The sequence below is a fragment of the Balaenoptera physalus genome (assembly GCF_965194825.1).
Source record: "Balaenoptera physalus genome assembly, chromosome: 17".
Taxonomy (NCBI): Eukaryota; Metazoa; Chordata; class Mammalia; order Artiodactyla; family Balaenopteridae; genus Balaenoptera; species Balaenoptera physalus.
In genome coordinates, this window is record NC_138895.1 from 14,193,713 (window position 1) to 14,212,477 (window position 18,765).

Below are 18,765 nucleotides of genomic sequence, written 5' to 3' on the forward strand. Positions count from 1 at the left end.
GCCAATTGTGGAAGGTGAGAAAAGATCACCAGGGAGTGTAGAGAGAGTATTAATATTCCCTGGTTCTCCACTGCCCTGTCCTCTGTGCACCCGTGGAGCCTCAGAATAAAACACTGTAGGATCCACGAGAAAGGAATGAAAAATATTCAAACAAATCTATTTAGTATCTTGGATAAACAGGTCAAAGAGAAAACAATTATGGTACAATGTCAAAGGATGGGGGAAACAGATGAAAATCGCATACTGGACACCCCTTAAGTATTGGTGTCATCAAAGAACCTACAAGGAGTAAGGACAAAAGTCAGACAGTCAAGAGAAAAGATGAACTAGAGAGGGAGTGTTGAGGAACTTCGATAGGTACCCGACCTATTCAGTTAAATTCCAAAAACATGAAGCAGAAATAAAATCAATTGGTGAAAGAGTCCAGGCTGAAGAATTTAAAATGCAGAGAAGCAGATTCAAACCTGGTGACAGTGGTAAAGTCCTACCTTATACACAGATGTTTCATATTCATACACATTTTCAGCCAAGCAAATACCTCCTCTAGCCCCTAAGTGCTCAATTACCCATCCCCAAAGGTCTGCAGTTACCTCTGTGCTCACCTCAGCAATGAAACGTGTCAAAGAAAAACACACCCTAATGTGCCTGAAGAGAAGGGAATGAGGGATGTGGAATGTTTTTGAAGCCTAGGTTTAAAGCTAGACACTGAGAACTTTCTGAGAATGTGTTGAAAGTTGCAGTAGAAAGTCGTGTTATCTTTAATGGGAATTTCATGGTTAATTCCCTGTGCAATGCTGAAAATGTGCCCCTTAGATGTGATTGATTTTTTGCCTTAAGATATATGGAGTGAACTGCATATTCAATTTGGCTCTGCTTCTGCTGCCAGGATCTCTCTCCAGCTGTTGCCCATCGCTTTTCTGTTCTGTTCAGTTGTTTTCCATGGTGCCCGTCTCTGCTTGCCATCTCTTTGCTTTTTTTTTCAAATACTCATTAACCCCTTGTCTTTCAGCTCCAGACTATGAGACATAGGAGTTAGTACAGTCATGGGAAGATTTCATCAGTACTGTCTCTTTGACAGGAATCAAATAACAATGTTGAAATTATCAATAGACACCCGGAAGTTATGTCTATAAAATGTACTGGAAACTTGCCTGAATGATCACTGGCTTTTGGATTGCACCTATTGTTAGACCGCCATTCAAATTCTCCTAAAGGGAGAATGTAAATATTTAATATTTTATTATCCATGCATATGTGTCTATAAGTGAATTCTGTATTTTTGAAAACAAATAACTGTTGACCCTTTTTTCACAAGAGTAAGAGTATTTCCGTGTTTCATTGAGAAAAGTGCCTTCTCTGTTATAGGGGAACAAGGACAGAGGTGTTGGGTTTTTGAAATCCCTGCTGACTGGTGGCGATTTTCTCAAGCTTTTCATTTATCACAAACGCATTGCTCAGGGTGACCAAGTTGGGCAGGATCAATAGGTCAGCAGAGGTCCTTCCTATATTAATTGTGCAGACCCTCTGCCTGTGTTGAGCCATAGCAGCCACTTTGGCATTGATTCCTATTTAACGGACTGCCTTAGCCCTCAGATGTATAGTTCTTCCTCGGTGTGAGGTAATAAAAGGAAGCAGGGAAAATAAAACCCTGCAACAGTAAACAATTAGTTTCTTCAAGCGGGTGCTTCCTTCTAGTTGTCAATATACTTTTCACAGTGGTACCCTGTGCTCAGTGGTTAGGTAATTAGAAACCAGAATAAATGAGATCACTGCAAGAATGAACACGCCTTACCCAGCACAGTGCATTTGATATAGAAAAATGCACATCTGTAGTAGAGAAGGAACGCAGTCTTCCTTCAGTTTATTTTTACTACGTGATTGCTTTACAATCGATATAATTGTTCAGCAGGTTTCAAATCTAGTTTCTTTTTAATCATGAACACATTTCAGTACGATGAGGTCTACATTCGTAGTGAAGTGGTTTGGTCTGGCTGCATTAGTCTCTACCAAAACAGTGCATTTAGCGTGCAGTGCTGAGACCAAGATTGGGACTGTTAAATTATGGATGTGGGGAGTTGGGATTCTCTAAAAGCAGTGATCTATGTGATGCGATTTTGGTATAATGGAAAGAGCCCTGGATTTTGAATTAGAAAACTGGTTTTGAATCCTGTTACTTACTGTGTGACCATGATTCCGTCATGGTCTCTCAGAGATTTATTGGTGGAATGGGAATAATAATTTCTTTTTGCAAGAGGTGGCATGAGGATTAAGTGAGTAATATATGTGAAGACATCTACTGCAGGACCTGGCAATAGTGTACACTCAGTTGTTTCTATCTTCATCTGTGTTTCTGATGGTGAATCCATCTTCTCATTGCAGAGGTAGAAATATGAAATGCATCTGTTTAAAATGACTAGATCATACCTACTAAAATAGGGAAACGTTGTATGTAAAACAAAATCACAGTGGTTGCTAAGAGAGTAGATCTTAAATGTTCTCAACCACAAAAAAGAAGTGGTAATTATGTGATGGAGGTGTTAGCTAACTATAGTGGTAATCGTCTTGCACCATGTAAGTGTATCAAGTCAACATACACAACTTTAACCAACACAACGTTATATGTCAATTATACCTCAGTAAAGCTGGAGAAATCACAGTGACGAGTCACAATAGGATGTGAGAAGAGTATGAAAAATATGAATTCACTCCTCTGACCTATAAGAAGTAGAATACACAAAGCACGGGACCCTGTTAGAGCTTATTTTTAGAATCCTTCATTGATAGCTTGTAGAAAGTTGTTCAAGAACAGCAGAACGGGATCCCCTTGAATTCAAGGATAGAAGGTCTTCTTCCCTCGTGTCAAAAACCAAGAGTATGTGTTAGAATAACAACAAATATTTAGGACTTGGAAAGAATCAGGTGCTGGCATTTGTGCATTCATTCATTGAAGGACAGAGGAGTTATTTATGGAGCACTGCTATGGGGCAAGCACTGTGCTACCCCAAACTAGGGTAGTAAGAGGTCCTTGCTCTCCCAGCAATTCTGAGGTCTTGACAAGGGGACCACATTGGGAAGCCAGCCAGCCATACTGTGTGGCACCAGTTTTCTTTAATGTGGACAATAGGAGAAAGAGAGCCAAAGGATTGGGTTTCTTAATGAAGTGACTCAAAGAAATGAACACATGTTTTTGAAACTACAGGAGAGGGGAAGCATATATAACATGTCATTTTGACAGTGTTAAAGAACGGATTCTGCAAGGGTTCCAAATGTATTCTTCTGAACCTGGAAAATAGGTAAATGATACATAGACCATTTTGATGAGCGAATACGTGTTAATAGAATTAATGTAAGAATAATGAGTCAATATATTATAATACATAATTTCCAAGCATTAACAAAACTCATCCAGAGTTGTTCATCAGAAGCCATGGTATGAGCAGCGATTAAATCCTGAGAAAGGGAAATGCAAGTCATTGTTCATGAAAGAAAAGCTGTATACCATTTAGAAGTTGTAGGGGAATCTGTGATTGTTTTTTTACTAAAATTTATTGTCTCTACAGTTCATTTATTACTTTACCAAATTTATTTAATAAGTGAACACTTCTTGAACAAATAGATGGCAAATGTAGAGTATAAAGAAATGAATTGTATCTTTTAGGAGTTACGTATAATACTGTTGGCATGAATTAGGAATTCATGTCATTTCTTTTCGATAACTGTATATTGAATGCTTACTTAATCCTGGGAAGTATGCTAGGGTCTAGGAAGGTTACAATCAATACAGACACTAGTCTGGCCTATTGGTGGTGGTGTAGTAATATTAATGAAAATTGCTAACATTTGTTGAGAATGTCCTACATGCTATGTCCTGTGCTAAGTACAAGATATGAATTATTTCCTGTAATCCTGAAAACAACACTCTGAGGTGCGTACTATCATTAAACTCAATTTACAGATGAGGAAACAAGAGTTTCGTAGCTTAAGTTACTTGCCCAGAGTCACAGAGTTTATTAGCAAATTTAAGATCCAGCTTAGGAAGTTTGCCTCTAATGCCCATATTCTTCATCCCTACACCTTTCAGACAGGTATAATATAGCATGACCAGAGGCATGATATGTGACCCAAACCAGGGCATCTGAGATCATATCAGGAAGAGAGCAGCATATGAGAACTGTGAGAGGAGGTGACTTCAGAGAACTGTGAACAGTGTAGTTGAAGCATGGAGTAGAAGTAAGGAAAATCAGAGACCATATTGTGAAGACTTTGTATTTCAAGTTACGAAATGGAAAGCCATTGAAATGCTTGCATTTTCGTCTGCATTTTTAAAAGATCGCCTTTGATGAATAGTGGGAAGAGGCAAGACAAGAAGAGTCTGAGCGAGGTTGCACCAATCTAGGCAAGAGATGATATTAGCAGTGCAGCCAGAGAGGAGAGGTTTGAGGGATAGGAAGAAATATGAAATTAATAAGTGTGAAAGGTACTAGAGTAGGTATATTAGCACGTGGACCTGCCACACATACATTAATCTCTTGTAATTGATGAGTTTGGTTTGAACAGCTTGGAAGCTTATATCTCAGTCTGGAAGTGAAACAGGGGGTCATCATAAAAGACTAGACAAAGACTTTAGGAAAGCAATAATTTTAATCTCGACCACATCTTCTTCCTTTGGGAAGGCTTTGCAAAAATGGGAAGGTTGAAGACACTAAAAATATCGCACAATACACTTTTAAGGAATTAGATAATTTCTGCATCTTATTTCTTCTAACAACTTTCTTATTTCTTTGAATGCTGGCACTTATATTTAAAAATCAGTAAATATGAGGATCTGGGATTGCACCATACTTACTATACCCATTACTACACAGTGTCTTTTAAACAATGTTTCTAAGAACTAACTCATCAGACACTTTAAGTTATAGTAACTTGATAGCACATTTCAAGAAGTTTAACATTTAGATTAAATTTAAAAAATGTTAGTGGGGAATCTCTAACTCAGATATTTCCTACAACTGCTTGTTTTTTGTTTTTACTGTCTGATTAAATGGGATTATGAGAAAAGCACAAGGAAGAAGTAAAAATATTTGGAAACTGAGCAGAATCATTTACATTTTTTCCAACAGGGAGAAAATGTGTCTTTAGTTCAAAGACTGTTGAAACTAGTTTGCCTTAGGCTCTGTAGGACAGAAGTTCAGATGATGCTGCAGAGTGCATAAGACCAGGTGATCACAGAATCTTCCATCTGTCATCAAAAGCTGCTGGGTATGAAAGAACTGTGGGCAAATAGCAGCAGTATCTGCTGATGTTCCAGCTTATTTCACCTACTTCGTTCTCTTGGGATTGAAATAGTCATTATTATCCTCTCCAAAATTTGAATGCTGCCCAGGTAACTTCAGCTTAATAAAGTATCCTGGAGAACCACGGCTGATTAGATTCCTAATAACTTATTAGTGACAGTCACTTGAACAAGGATAATGGCCCTGGCTTTTAATTAAATGAGCAAAAAAGACTTTCATAGGATACGGGAAAATGATTTTACGTTTTAAGATCTAAATCTGTAAGATTCTAAATATAAACAGCTATAACTATATAAAGACAAATAATTCATGGGAAGAATGTCATCAAAGCATAGGGGCTTCAGGCTGTCTTTATACACAGATTCTGAGCCATGCATTTTCCCTAAGGGAATTTTTTCCCTCTTATTTTTGTGACTAAAGGCAGTATCACAGTTAGAAAGGATGGTGAAAATGAGGCAATACACATGGAAATCCGGAGCTAAAAAACAAAATCAAGACCCTGATCATTGGGTGGAATTCTACATTGGGGCAAAACTCACTGATTTCAGAATGGTTAAATATTTATTTCACTTTATATTCATCTAGCACAAAATCAAATTAACCTTTATATGAATGCAAATAATTCCAAATGAAATATTGAAGTAAATATTGAAATATTTAGCCAGTTTATATAGATTGTTAGGGGACATGTCTAATGTTGCCTTTTCCAGAGCAGATCAAAACCATTGTTTGGCATATGGTCCTTTAAACTCAGAAACTCCAACACATGCCTTTCAACTGTGGGTGTGTGTCTTCCATTTATCATATTTTTCTAACAGGAAATTATCCTGCTAATTATACTGCGCTAGCACACACAAAAAAATGAACATAACTTATCCAAGTGCCTCAATTCTATTATTATGGCACAAAAGAGTGAAAAAATCACTGCTCAAGTAACTTTTTAAGTTGAAACATGTATCCCTAAATTCAGTGACTCCAGTGGGGTTTGTTTTGGGGCACAGTTTTTAGTCATAATTGAGTATGTAACATTATTGAGGGATACAATAGAAATTTTCAAAGTGATATTCAGTCTCATTCTCAATTTTTAAAATATGGAGAAATAAAAGCAAAGTATCCCTTGCGAAAGATTGGATTTTTCTCTCTTTAATTACCTTTTAAGATTTTTTTGTTTTTCACTTCAACATCTACCTAATGTGAATTTAAGGCAAATTATTGTGGCTACAAATTCAGAGATCGTCATTACACTAGTTTTTCATGTGTTTCATTTAAGGTGTCAGTTTATAATTAGAATCTGAATGCCCCTTCTCCACTAGTAATAACAGAGTTTGGGACCACCCAAGAGAGAACAATATGGTTAGCTGCCAGGCAAAACATCAGAGTTCCTGACAGTGAACTTGCTGAAAGTCAGCAAAGAAATCCACAGCTCAAAGCCATAAACATACCGTTGTTCTGGTTTGCCATGTCAGTTTCACTGTGAGTTACTGCATCACCCTGGTGGCCCAGAAGGGATGATGCACCTCCCCAAGGGTTCAATCTGATGCACTTCAACCCTTGGGAGATTGGCTTCCTTGTTCAGTACGGTTCGAATCAACATTAAATGAGGCTTTAGAGCTCTGGAGGTTTTAAATTGTAATGAAAGTAAAACTGGTGTTTTTGCCTGCGATCATGGTAAATGACCAAATATGTAGAAGGTCCTCGGTTTTGGAGAATCTTTTATCTAATTTATTATAGAAATGTGATGAGTCATCTTAAAGGAAAAGATTAACATGTTTTTATAAAAAGATTAACACATAACCTGCTTCAAATAAGAATTGAAGTCTTAAAAGTGAACTGAATGTAGTATAATAGATATGAGTTAATAAATGGTTGAAATACAATATGTTGCATTTAAGCCAATTTAGGAAAACTAAGCTTTGTCTCTCCAGTGAGACTGAGTTGAGGGAGGGAGGGAGGGAGGGGGCGTTGCCTATTGCTCATTGCAGCCCCCTGGCGTCGAGAAATAGGACTGGCAAACAGGAGACCATTTCACATGCTTTTCCTGACCCTAAACTCTACAGTTCGATACAAAATAAAGTTGGTAACGGATGTTCTAGGATCCGTTGGGACAAACATATGAAATAAAAATCACAGAGAATCATATTAGCAAGTGCCAAATGATAGTCATGTGAACTCTATTTCAACCAAACCCCAATTTATAAAGGAGATGTTGGTGAAAAGTTTGTCATGAACTTCATGTAATTATCATAATCTAATAACATCATAATCTCATGGAAGAAGTGACAACACATTTCAACATCAACATTATTCTAAATTTAAAAATTGTTGTCAAATATGAAAACCTCCATAAGGTTCTTTAGCATGAGAACCATAATGTATGGAAGAATATTCCACAGAGTAGCTTCTGGCTCTATACATTCCAACCTTGTTTCTCCTGCACCACACACAGTCCTGGGTGCATCAGGATATGAACACATTGCATTACAGCCTTGGGCCCTGCACATCCTTTTCAACCTTGGGTGAGTCTGTACAATGCTCAGTAGGAATACTCTGGAGTCCATTCCTACACTAGGATATTGTAATAACCTAACTATAAGTGACTGTGAATCATATCCATAGGTCCCAGTAAACCTAGCCTAAATGCATCCCTAATTCTACTTCCTTTAGCTCAGTTCCAGAAAGAACTATGGCCATTTGAACATTGCAGAACATGACAGAGGAAAGTTGGGACATAAAAAGACAGCAGTCATAACCATTTGCCATCAAAACAAGTGGCTTTTGCAAATTTGTAAAAGCATATGACTATGTGAACAGGTTGCTAGGGATCCTATGAAAAAGGGACTCTGAAACTCAGCGATTTTAGCTTGAAAGTAAATCTACTTCTGCCAGCACTTAATGGTACTTGTAGTTACAAAGTAGACACTCAAAAATATTTGTTGAATGAGTGGATGAATAGAAAGTTACCTCTTTGTGACTCTTCCATAGCATTGCTAAATCAAAGTGCTTTTCAAATGAAATTGGACCCATTGGCTACAGGTTACATTTATCATATTAAAACTATGCTAAATCCCTGAGTGATGTGGAATCTATTTTTAATACGAAATATGTCAAGAAGATTTATTCATTATAAGCACAGGTGTACTGACCCTTTCCATTTTTCTTTCTATGAGGAAATGCACAATTTCTGCATAATTTTGCAGCCCTGTCAAGTACACGTTCTCAGGAGTATACCCTAAGCAGAGCTGTTACTTAGGGTGTCTTATTACTAAAATCATGGAACAACTTCCCTCGGTGTATATGTTATATTTGCCTTTTTATGAAGGACAAATTCTACACTGTGACCTTTTTTTTTTTTTTTGATTTTTGTGACTCTGAGAGAAAGAATTGTCTAAATTTTTAAAATGATATTGCAGCTAGAAGGAGCTGAACAATTGAGAGCCCATATTTTCCAGGATGGAGTAAAAATGTAGATTTATTTAAATTTTAATTTAACTGCCTAATGTGAGAACAGAGATAGTTCTAGAAAGGAAATTCGCAGGTCAGATAAGAAATCTCATATGGAATGGGATTTGCTTAGGATTCCTGGCCTTTGGTCTGTTTCCTTCATTCTCTTGCCCAGAATTAGCAGAACAGTCTCACTGGTAATCAGAGAAGTACCTGTAAAATCAAGTGATCTCTTGTAAAGCCTGATTCTCAGTGTATATTTATGCACCATCAAAAAACCAGGTGCCACTCTCTGGATCTGGAGTCTTTCAGAGAATGCCAGAATCAAAATGCTTCTTGCAAATGCTGAATTTTTCCATTTGACATTCAGATTGAGATAGTTGAGAGAAGATAAAAAGCTGTGAGGCGAATAATGGTATATTGGAAGCAGAGTTGTGGGCTTTGCGCTGGCACTCTTCCACATGCTTAATTTAGGAGAATGGAACTCTGTGATGCTGCGATGAAAAAACTAGGCCTCCATTGGATAAATCAACTGTGAATCGAATAGGCAATATTTCCCTCGTTGACCTGGCTGTCTCTTTTAAATTTTTTCACTTTTTAAAAATTTCAAATTAATGGTGGGACCTAATTGGAATATACACAGTGGTTAGTACAAAAAGGCAAGTATAGATGAAGCCATCTTCTCTTGATATGCTGGTGAAATAAAACTTATGTATCCATTTTAAGCTAGATTTTTCTATTAGATGATGTACATGTGATTGGTTCTAAAGGTGTGACACTTTGAGGTACCCTGTCCGAGAGCATGTTACGGGCCACGTTGATTGATCAGGAGATTACAGTAAAATCTTTTAAAGTCTCTGGCAGATAATTTGCTGCTGTACTGCTGTTTACTACAGCTTGAAGTAGAGAGAAATAAATCAGTTTAAAAAGGTTAAGAAAATGGATAAAAATTACAGGCTTCCTGTTAAAGGTCCTTCACAATGAGTAAGTGTTTGTTGTAAGTTGATGAGGGCAAGTCAGGCTTTATCAGGAAGCAGAGACATATTTCAGTATGATTAGAAAAAGATAAAGATTTTTTTCTTAGCTTCATTCAGCTGGTGTAATGAGCAGTACTGATTAAAATGTTAGGATCAGTAAGGACTTAAAATTGGAGTAGAGGAGACCTTAAGGAGGAGAAAAAGGTTATGGTGTGTTGAGTTAGCTGACAATTAAATGCTTTGTAAAAATTTGATTTTTTTTGAACATGAACTGTCAATTATAGTTCTTGGCTTGCATCGGCATATACATGCAGGTACATGTAATATACAATTTTATATTATTGTTAGACTCGTACATTAAATATTTATAAATATCATATACTGCTAGAAGTTAATTATAAAACTTTAGCCCATGTGAATATGTGTTCTTAATGCTTTCTAAAGAGTTCTCTGTTAATGTTAACGAGGAAGCCGCTTTTCACGTCACTTAACAGCCAATGGAACTGATCGTGTTTCTCCTTAGAATGCAATTATTGTAATAATCAAGTTGCATTTTGTCAGGTTCCTTCTAAAATTACAGCAGTAATGTTTTAAATCCGTTTCTCCTCTTTTCTGTAAGTCATCTGTATCTGAATCTACCAGGTGTACTGGGCTTCTGTGGTACAGCCTCACAACCAGGGATAAATGAGTTTGATATTCCTCATATATAATTGCACTGTAGAACTTTCATTTGTAGGGAAAAACTAAACAGATCTAGAAAAATACATTTGTAAAATACCAAACCACAGAGAGGTAACTGCAAAAGTGGAGAAAAAGCAATCAAAATACTAATAAATTGAAAAATGAAGTGAAACAAAATCCACTAATATAGATGTTAGGAAAAACAACTAAAAGTAACGAACATTTCTGTGGAATGTATGCAGAAAGTACCCCTAAAAAAACAATTCAGAGACCAGCACCTGAAAATATTATCAAATGTAGAGGGTTCTTAGCTCCCTAAGAGTTGCTATAGAGAAAAATGTGGAGGAAAGTAAAAGAAATGCCCTAAAGGGAAGGAAGAGGACCAAGGCTCACCAATCACTGAATTTGGGTGCTGAATTCTGAATTTTCTCGGGTCTGCTCTGGACACCACATTGCTGAATAACTCATTAAAAGTTCCTTTTCAAAATGTTAGTCTTTTGGATTGGGTCCAAGAAAAACACACTTTTTAAAAAAAATTCTGACCTTAGTGAATATTAATTTCACTTTTTTCTAAGATACTGGGTATAAATCAGTATAATTCTATTAACTATGAATATGTAAACATGAATGAAAGACATTAGTAAGTCATTTCTTTTAAATTACATGAAATACCAGTAAAGATTCATATCTGATAATAAAATTTATTATAATTCTGCTTACTTAATTTTCTGTGTATAAACTCTCTCAACAGAGTTCATTATGGGTTTGTTTTCAATTGAAATACTTAATTTAGGACCCCAGCAGTGTATTTCTATAATCTATTTTTAAACAGGTGTTCTGTGTAGAAAAATCAGTGGTCTATTGTCTAGTTGTTTTGAACTTGGCTGGTGCTATTTGATTTTGAAATTCATGTGGGAGAGGAAAAATAATTTTTCCTCTACTCTTCTGACTTCTTAGTTGAGACCCCTGTAACAAAAGACAGATTACCAAGAGAAAAACGACAGAAGTTTATTAACATGGGTACCTCATGAGTACATGGGAGATACCCAGGGAAAAATGAGTACTTCTCCCAGGAGGCATACTGTTCCACCCTTCATTAGCAGCCCCAGCTGTCTCGAAGAGCTTAATGGGGACCGGTGGAGTCTGACTTGCCCTTGCCTTTGCCCGCAGGTGCACCCTGAGCGTGACCCTGGAGCAGGCCATCATTCTGGCCAGAAGCCACGGACTGCCTCCTTGCTACATCATGCAGGCTACAGATGTGATGCGGAAGCAGGTGAGTCTCACAACACATTTTAGGAAGTTGTTTCTCACACCCTGGATTTGAAGGTTCCTTGGTTCATTTATCAGGTGTCTGACAGGTACCTGGATGTGGCAGGCACTTTTCCAGGCTCAGAAAGTGAGCGGTGAACAAGAAACACTGATTCCCGGGGAAGAAGACCGCGCAGGCATCTCTCTGAGGGTTCTCCAAGAAGCTTAGACAACCTGAGAAAAGGGAAGTCTAAGAGGTAACCTGACGGAAGAAGGGGAGGTGGCCAGGCAAATGGACAGGAGTGGATGTGGGGCAGTGTAAACTACAAGACAGAAGGACGTGTGGGCTTCCCTGGTGGCGCAGTGGTTAAGAATCCTCCTGCCAATGCAGGGGACACGGGTTCCAGCCCTGGTCCGGGAAGATGCCACATGCTGCGGAGCAACTAAGCCCGTGCGCCACAACTACTGAGCCTGCGCTCTAGAGCCCCTGAGACACAACTACTGAGCCTGTGCTCTAGAGCCCATGCTCTGCAACAAGAGAAGCCACTGCAATGAGAAACCCGCGCACCGCAACGAAGAGTAGCCCCCGCTCGCCTCAACTAGAGAAAACCCGCGTGCAGCAACGAAGACCCAACGCAGCCAAAAATAAATAAATATATTAATTAATTAATTAAAAAAAGAAGGACATGTGACATTTTCTGGGAAAGGCAGGTGATTTAGGAAGGCTGGGGAATAGACTGGGGAAAGGGGAGGGGCAAGGAGGAAGAGGACAGAGTTGAGGGCCCTGCTTGCTTCTGGAGATCTCAAAGGGACTTCCACACAGTGATAAGAAGTTTGTGCCTTATTCTGAAGATAAAGCACGTACCTCAGATTTTCCTGCAGAAGGTGAAGAGCTGCCTTTGGACTGTCTTGAGGTCACTGAAGTACTTATAGGTGAGAATACACTCTTACAAAGTGAATGAACTTTCTTTTTTTTGGCTGTGCCCCACGGTTTGCGGGATCTTAGTTCCCTGACTGGGGATTGAACCCGTGCCCTCAGCAATGAAAGCTCGGACTCCTGACCACTGGACCGCCAGGGAATTCCCTGAACTTCCTGTACAATAGCTCAGTAGTATTTTAAGTGTGGTAGTTTGGTTTTGAACCCTTAAGAGTCTTTAAATAGCTAACAAAAATGCACTAACCTCCAATGTACCAATTATTAGGAAAATGTGCTTAATCTAGTAGAAAAACCACAAGTCAATAGAGAGACAAAAGAGTTAAAAAACATCAATTTTATATTTTATTCTGTCACCTTTTATTAGGGCTACCTCAGAAAATTGATTTAACAAATCTCTTTACTTGCTGATTGGGTTTGAATTATCCAGTGATAGTGAGTGACTTAATTTTTAAGATACGCTTTTGTAATTATGTCTGCTTTATTTACTAAAGACTTCATGTATGACTCTCAGGCAAACATATAAATCCCTATGGATTTGCTCCCAAGATTACACTACAGAATGTCAACCAAGTCAAAAGGAAAAATCCATGGAAACAGTCCTGAGTGAGGCCAGCGCCCAGCCTGGGGTCTGCAGAGATGAAGTAGAGCAAGCACATGTATGTTGGTGCTGCGGGTTGAGAACTGCAGAGCTGAATATTGAAAACCAAGATCTCACAAGGTCCAAGAGGGATTTGCTAAGTAAAGGTCAGATCCGTGAGAAGCACATGACGCAGTGTGGTTCAGCTGGAGAAGGGCAAATACAGATGCAAATGCCAGCAGGTTTGGGAAGGATTTTTTTGGTAGATATTCAAATTTGGTTTTAAAAAGTAGATCAAAGTAAACCTGTGATTATCCATATCAGGGTTGGGATTTGGGTGCTAAAACATACAGCAAGAGATTAAGCTTTCTGTTTCACTCTGTTGCTGTTAGAGTGAGTTTGCAGTAAGACTTGGAGGAGCCCTCTCAAAATGAGGTTTACGGCAAGACTAAGAGACTGATAATTGATCTTTTTTTTTTCTTTTTTAATAAAGTTATTTATTTATTTATTTATTTATTTATTTATTTTTGGCTGTGTTGGGTCTTCGTTGCTGTGCACGGCTTTCTTTAGTTGCGTTGAGCAGGGGCTACTCTTCGTTGCAGTACGTGGGCTTCTCATTGTGGCAGCCTCTCTTGTTGCAGAGCACGGGCTCTATGCGCATGGGCTTCAGTAGTTGTGGCACACGGGCTCAGTAGTTGCAGCGCATGGGCTTAGTTGCTTTGCAGCATGTGAGATCTTCCTGGACCGGGACTCAAACCCATGCCCCCTGCATTGGGAGGCGGATTCTTAACCACTGTGCCACCAGGGAAGCCCCAATAATTGATCTTTTTAAGAATAATCCAGTAAAGAGGTCATTATGAGTTGGCTACATATACATTCTTACTACGTGGATTTGAATAATCAAAACCTTTAACTTCTTAACAACTGAAAACTGAGATAGATAAAATAAAGATGGGAAAAGTAAAAACAATATTACCTAGGCCTTAATGACTTATTTAACTGGTTCAAGCCTCTTTAAAATTTATTTGTATATTAATTAACTAATAATAAATGATTAGTTAATTATTAGTTATTAATATATCTTATATATTTATAAAGTATAATTTTAAAAGACTGAAAACTTACGAAGTTTGTAAGTTGATTTCTAAACTGCAGTATTTTTCAGTGTTTATCACTCCCTCCTCCTCTTTTTTGTTAATAAATCCATTTAGGATGGGTAGCTTCCTTCCTATGTTGCTTGTTTCTCTGCTCCAAGTTATGACACCCTCAAGTGGTTCTCAGACAAAGACCTGATTTCTGCCTTCTTTGTGAAAGATCATGGAGCCTCAGGTCCTCTCTTCATAGAAATTGGGGTGGACTGGTGCCCAGAGGAGATTTTTGCAATATTCCTTCTGTGGCTGATCCTCTTTCCAGTATTCAGCAGTTACAGACCGTGGGATTAATGTCTGGGATCCAATCTACAAGCCAACTCTTACCCATGTGGGATCTGAGTAGTTCGAACACAAGTGTGAATCAAAAATCTAACTTTTCTGACCCTTCTGTCTTTTAATCATTTAGATTCAGCTTTCCAGAGACAGAATGGTTAGAATGTTTACCTGGTTAATGAATAATATTTTCTAAGATCTTTAGTTTCTTTTTGAAGAACAAGGAGCTTTTCAGCATGATTTACTGTTCTTATTTCTAATTGCAGTGTAGACCTCCCTCCGTATCTGCCACGGTTTGGTTCCAGGAGCCCCCACAGATAACAAGTCCTTGGGTGCTTAAGTCCTTTACATAAAGTGGTGGAGGAGCACAATGAATGCAGTTGGCCCCCCTTATCCACAGGTTTTGAATCCGTGGATTCACATCCACGGATTCAACCAACTGTGGATCAATGACACAGTTGATTGAATCTGCAGATGCAAAACCCACAAATAGGGTGGCCAACTCTATAGTTTTCAAGAACAGATTTCATGTATGTAGTTTTAATAGAGTTGTTTTAACTATCTGGTTGAGTTAGAAGAAAAGATAAAAGAAGGGAAAGGTACTATGCCCCGTGCAATTTGTGGGTAATGATTATAATAATCCTAGGAACCACTTTTACATAACCAACTGATATGATTAATAAATGGTTTGAGGACTTCCCTGGCAGTCCAGTGGTTAAAACTCCGTGCTCCCAATGCAGGAGGCACGGGTTCGATCCCTGGATGGGGAGCTAAGATCCTGCATGCCACGCAGTGTGGCCAAAAAAAAGAAATGGTTTGAGGTAGAAGCTTTAAGTTACATTATAAGCTTAAAGTCTCCTATCCTCTAAATTATGTGTTCCAAGTATTTTTTGGTAGAAGTCTACCCCAAATTCTTTTCTGACCTTTTTAATAAAAATTTGGATTCTGAAGAATTCTGTCTCCTGACCTCCAGTATCAGGGCTTTATACTGAGCACTAAGAACAAAGATCAGGGACGATGAGCTTCTTGCCTAGCCTCATGGTGGACATGTGTGGGCAAATCATCATGGTGCACCCACAGGCAAGTGCTCTCCGGGGTGCACAACCTCAGTGCATGAGGATGTAAAACAGGGAACAAGTAAACGAGTGGACCGTGAGCCCCTGAATGGCTGGGACACCGAGTGTATGTCATGATGGTATCACTGGTTTCTACATTAATACCCAGTATAGAGTAAATGCTAAGTGATGTTTAGTCAATGAATTAGTTCTACCTAGGAGAACTAGAAAAAGGCTTCATGCAGAAAGTAAATATGTGATAGTAGCCAAGAGCACAGATTCTAGGGCCACGCACCCTCAGCTTGAATCCCAGCTCCAGTGTTTACTGTCTGTGTGATTTGAGGCAAGACTCTTAGCTTCTCTGTTGCTTCATTTCCTCATTATTAAGACAAGGATAATAATGGTATAATGCTTGCTTCATACTGTTGTTTTGAATACTGAATGCACTTAAAACAATACCTAATATAGTGAATGACCAACCAATAATTGATTTGGGCCTTGGAGGGTAAATGTGATGCAGACATGTAGGGAGAAGGACAGAGAGGGTGTTTAGTAGAGGGAAAACATGAACAACGTATAAAAATGCAAGTCGCTGGCACATTGATTATAAGAAGAATTATATGGCTGAATTCCAAATGGAGTATACCAGCAGATGTGTTCAGCATGATGAGCTTCAATTTTATTTGAAACCTTTTAAGCAAAAATCTTTCTAGAAATTATTTAATGGAATATCATGAGACTAAAGACAAAAATAATTATACAAAAATACCATACTCCAGTTAGTAAATCTATTTCTCACAGGGATATGATTTAGAGAGTCTAAAACTAGTTAATGTCTTTGGTAGGACTGAACATATAAGTAAGTATATTGTAAATATTGAGAGTCAGGTTTCTTACTGTCTGAGAAGGAAGTTACAAATAAGGAAAGGGAGAAGCCTGGAATTTAGAATGAACCCTGGGGTACTGGATTGGAACCGGAAGTGTCAGCTTGAATGCATGGACACATACACACATACACACACAGAGATATGGATAGATGTACAAATAAATATAGATGTTTGAGTACGTTTACACTAATCAACTAGCGCAGACCACTGAGAAGACCTAGAAGCAGTTACACACCAGTAGTAGTAATGGGCATACCCAGTGTCCAGATCTTGAGTTCTAAATATCATTCTCCATTAAAAAGAGCCAGGGATTCGGGCAGTGTGGGAAGACACCGAGTTAGCGTCTCCCCACAACTAGTGCGCCTGCTGGCCATTGGTGGGAGACTCTGAGGCCCAAGGAGACAGGAGGAACCCCCAAGTGAACTGGTAGGACATGGGGGGAATAAGGGGGGAGGAGAAGTGGAGGCCAGACAGGATTGGTGCCTCTGAGGCCGGGGAGATCAGGAGAGGCACGCAGGAGGTGCCCTCCAGGAGGGGCGGGAGAAGAACGGAGGGCGTTTACCCCGCCCACTCGGGCCCAGGGAGCCTGCTAGGCTCCCAGGTGAGGTCCCCAGCCCTCTGAGACCAGGGGTGGGGGGCACGCCTGGCCCCTTCTGTTTCTTGAGCCTAAGAAACAAGAAAAATCTCAAACAATCTAACCCTACACTTAAAACAACTAGAGAAAGAAGAACAAAGAAAACCCAAAGTCTGTAGAAGAAAAGAAATCATAAAGATCAGAGCAGAAATAAATGAAATAGAAACGAAGAAAACAATAGCAAAGATCAATAAAACTAAAAGCAGTTTCTCTGAGAAGATAAACACAATTGATAAACCCTTAACCAGACTCATCAAGAAAAAAAGGGAGAGGACACAAATCAATAAAATTAGAAATGAGAAAGGAGAAATCGCAACTGACACCGCAGAAATACAAATTATAAGAGACTACTACAAACAACTCTATGCCAGTAAAATGGACAAGCACGAAGAAATGGACAAATTCTTGGAAAGGTACAATTTTCCAAGACTGAACCAGGAAGAATTAGAAAATATAAACAGACCTATCACAAGCACTGAAATTGAAACTGTAATTTAAAATCTTCCAACAGACAAAAGTCCAGGACCAGATGGCTTCACAGGCGAATTCTCTCAAAACATTTAGGGAAGAGCTAACACTAATCCTTCTCAAACTCTTCCAAAAAATTACAGAGGGAGAAACACTCCCAAATTCATTCTACGAAGCCGGCATCACCTTGATACCAAAACCAGAAAAAGATATCACAAAAAAAAGAAAACTATAGACCAATATCACTGATGAACACAGTTGCAAAAATCCTGAACAAAATATTTGCAAACAGAATCCAATAGCACATTAAAAGGATCATACACCATGATCAAGTGGGATTTATCCCAGGGATGCAAGGATTCTTCAATATACACAAATCAATCAATGTGATACACCATATTAACAAATTAAGGAATAAAAAGCATATGATCATCTCAGTAGATGCAGAAAACGCTTTTGACAAAATTCAACACCCATTTATAATAAAAATTCTTCAGAAAATGGGCATAGAGGGAACCTACCTTAACATAATAAAGGCCATATATGACAAACCAACAGCAAGCATCATACTCAATGGTGAAAAACTGAAAGCATTTCCACTAAGATCAGGAAGAAGACAAGGATGTCCACTCTCACCGCTCTTATTCAACATAAATTTGGAAGTCCTAGCCATGGCAATCAGAGAAGAAAAAGAAATAAAAGGAATACAAATTGGAAAAGAAGAAGTAAAACTGTCACTGTTTGCAGATGACATGATACTATACATAGAAAATCCTAAAGATGCCACCAGAAAACTACTAGAACTAATCAATGAATTTGGTAAGGTTGCAGGATACAAAATTAATGCACAGAAATCTCTGGCATTCCTATACACCAACAATGAAAAATTAGAAAGAGAAATTAAGGAAACACTCCTATTTACCATTGCAGCAAAAAGAATAGAATACCTAGGAATAAACCTACCTAAGGAGACAAAAGACTTGTACTCAGAAAACTATAAAACACTGTTGAAAGAAATCAAAGATGACATAAACAGATGGAGAAATATACCATGTTCTTGGATTGGAAGAATCCTTTGTCTGTTGTTTCATTTGCATATATTTTCTCCCATTCTGATGGTTGTCTTTTTGTCCTGTTTATGG

The 18,765-nt window shown here is 38.4% G+C and overlaps 1 protein-coding gene across 11 annotated transcripts in view; it reads left to right on the forward strand.

Annotated features, from left to right (window-relative positions):
- Nucleotides 1–18,765, forward strand: part of PREX2 (phosphatidylinositol-3,4,5-trisphosphate dependent Rac exchange factor 2) — a 287,172-nt gene that overhangs the window by 258,518 nt on the left and 9,889 nt on the right. For all 11 annotated transcript variants that reach the window (XM_082433590.1, XM_082433586.1, XM_082433581.1 and 8 more), the window contains one exon: nt 11,564–11,666. In XM_082433590.1, the coding sequence (XP_082289716.1) occupies nt 11,564–11,666 (103 nt within the window). The remainder of the gene's footprint in view (nt 1–11,563; nt 11,667–18,765) is intronic.